This window comes from Haplochromis burtoni, unplaced genomic scaffold (genome assembly GCF_018398535.1).
Source record: "Haplochromis burtoni strain Fernald_Lab_line unplaced genomic scaffold, NCSU_Asbu1 Contig_581, whole genome shotgun sequence".
Lineage (NCBI taxonomy): Eukaryota > Metazoa > Chordata > Actinopteri > Cichliformes > Cichlidae > Haplochromis > Haplochromis burtoni.
The window spans coordinates 272,492-274,991 of record NW_024582942.1 but is presented as its reverse complement, the minus strand read 5'-3'; the positions used below and the strand labels follow the sequence as shown (position 1 = coordinate 274,991).

General features: G+C 43.4%; 1 protein-coding gene across 6 annotated transcripts in view; it reads left to right on the top strand.

Annotated features, from left to right (window-relative positions):
• Positions 1 to 2,500, top strand: part of gramd1a (GRAM domain containing 1A) — a 43,169-nt gene that overhangs the window by 21,036 nt on the left and 19,633 nt on the right. For all 6 annotated transcript variants that reach the window (XM_042214522.1, XM_042214521.1, XM_042214520.1 and 3 more), the window contains one exon: positions 1,331 to 1,556. In XM_042214522.1, the coding sequence (XP_042070456.1) occupies positions 1,331 to 1,556 (226 nt within the window). The remainder of the gene's footprint in view (positions 1 to 1,330; positions 1,557 to 2,500) is intronic.

Below are 2,500 nucleotides of genomic sequence, written 5' to 3'. Positions count from 1 at the left end.
GTGAAAAAGAAATCTGGACTACTGCGTAGGGCTGGGCGATATGGCCTAAAATCTGTATCACGGTATAATTTGAAGCACGTGTGGTAACGATATATATCGCGATATATTCTTTTCTTCTGTATAACGTATTTTCCACACTATAAGGACTTAAAATCCTTTAATTTTCTCAAAAATCGAGAGTGTGCCTTATGTATGAATTCTGGTTGTGCTTACTGACCTCGAACCGATTTTGGCTGCAGAAATCTGTTAAAAATGTTTTAGTACAACTTTGGTAAGCCGCACTGCTTGATGGATCGTCAGAGCATTACGGCTGCCGTAGGGAGGAGCTTCGCGGAGTAATCTGGGTCCAAAACTCCGTCCACTTCAGGTCAAAAGTCACACTCTCGATTTTTGAGAAAATTAAAGGATTTTAAGTCCTTATAGTGTGGAAAATACGTTATACAGAAGAAAAGAATATATCGCGATATATATCGTTACCACACGTGCTTCAAATTATACCGTGATACAGATTTTAGGCCATATCGCCCAGCCCTACGCAGTAGTCCAGATTTCTTTTTCACAAATACATCCATATCCTGTGTGAGTAAAACTGTCATCATCAGTCAATCACAGATATTCCCGTCTTTCAAAAGACACACACAATGTATTTCAGGCCTTAGCGCTGTCACACTAGCTTTTATTGCCCCATTATCACAGCCGAATGATTTCAGGATAACAATATTACATCATCTCCATGGAGAATCTGAATGTCAATACCTTTAACATCAGTAAATCTCATCAGCGTTGCTGCTTTCCACCAATTATGCATCAGTTAACAATTAAGTTTAAACATCCAGTCAAATAAAACTAAATGAGAGAAGCTTGTGGGAAAGTTGTTGTCGCCGTTGACCTTCTTATGTTCTCATCTAAATTTGTGTCTGACTTTTCACTTGTTTACTTAAAGAACTGAATCAGAGACAAACTGAAGCTCGTACGCTGTCGTTCTGACCTGCTGGTGTTTAATTTGTGGCTCTTGGGTTTCAAAGTTGCACGTCTTGATTGGATGGTCTTAACACCCTTTACTAACTGGATTTAAATGCCCCCCCCAGTCTGTCTGTACCAGTCAAAATGACTTTAGCTGATAGGTCTGGCCTTGCGTGGCCCCTCATTGGTCCTCAGTAGGCACTTTGTGATGGCGTTTTATCATCAAATGAGAAACGCCTGCAGCTTTTCTTCATAGCATGACATGAAAGACTCACTGGGCAAGTCAAGCGATGAAATGTGAAACGGTTTCCTCTCTTCTCCCCTCATCTGAACGTTTTGTTTTTTTCCTGTCTCTTTTTATCTCCAGTACGGCCAGTAACTCTCCACGCAGCACCCCCGGCAGCTCTCCCTCCCTGCGGCGCAGGGTCCTCGGGGGAGGCAGGGCCAGTGAGAATGAGGCTGGAGGAGAGAAGAGCAGCAGTGGAGGTGGAGGAGGTGCTGGTTCGGACGGTGCGCTCCCCTCCATACCCTCTGCCTCCTCCCTCTCGTCTGCCTACCCAATCGCCTCTCGCCACTTCAGCCGCAATGCCAAGGTAAGTGAAAATATCTGCTAAGGTGAATCGTAGACTGATCGACACAGCAACTGTGACCTCACAAATGTTTTACCGCTGCCATCTTGGTGTTTTGAAACTGGACTAATAAACTGTCATAGACACGTTGTTATGCAACAATCTTCCATTTTTATTCTAATAATGACCATAATTTACAAAGTGAGCTTCATATTTTATTTAATATGAGCTGAAGCTACTGACATGACCCATAAAGTCATCGGGAAAGTGTTTAATGAGGTCACAGAGCAAGTGTGGAGTAGCATCGGTTTCCCATAGACTTCTATAACCAGCGGTTTTTGTGCAAATAAAGCAGTCGCCTCTTTGCTGCTCGCCACATGCAGCTTGGAGGCTGTGTCCGTGTTCAGTTTGCAGAAATAAAAACGCAATAAACACTTTGCATTTGCATCCAGATTTTCTGCATTGATTGCTAAAAATGGTGGTTCTGATCTTCTAATTAGCTTTATCTAATCAGACTAAAGTAGCTACATTAAACACACTCGATGGTATGCAGAGCAGTTCCCCTCCTTATAAATGCAGCTAGGCTCATGGCAATTTGACTTGAGACTGTCCTTTTTTAAGTCACATATTGTAGCCTCAACCTGTCCATTCACCAATTTCAATCAAATCTTAGTAAAATTCTAGCTGTGCAAGCGCCAACCTAAACAGACAGGCACGTACCTGCCGGCTGAGAAACTACAGAACAGAATGCAACAAGAAGGAAAGTTGGTGCTGAAAGTAGACAGTTTAAATGAAAGTGTTAGATGTGGGAGGTCGCCCACGTCTTTAATGAATGCAGCGAGAGAGCCGGGTGTCCATCTGCCGTGACACCTTTTCTGTTTTCAACGAGCCAAACGGCAGCAAAGACGAGGAGTTGTAGTCAGGGAGGCTTCAGAGCTGAGCTGAAGGAGACGTGACGCTACAGCACT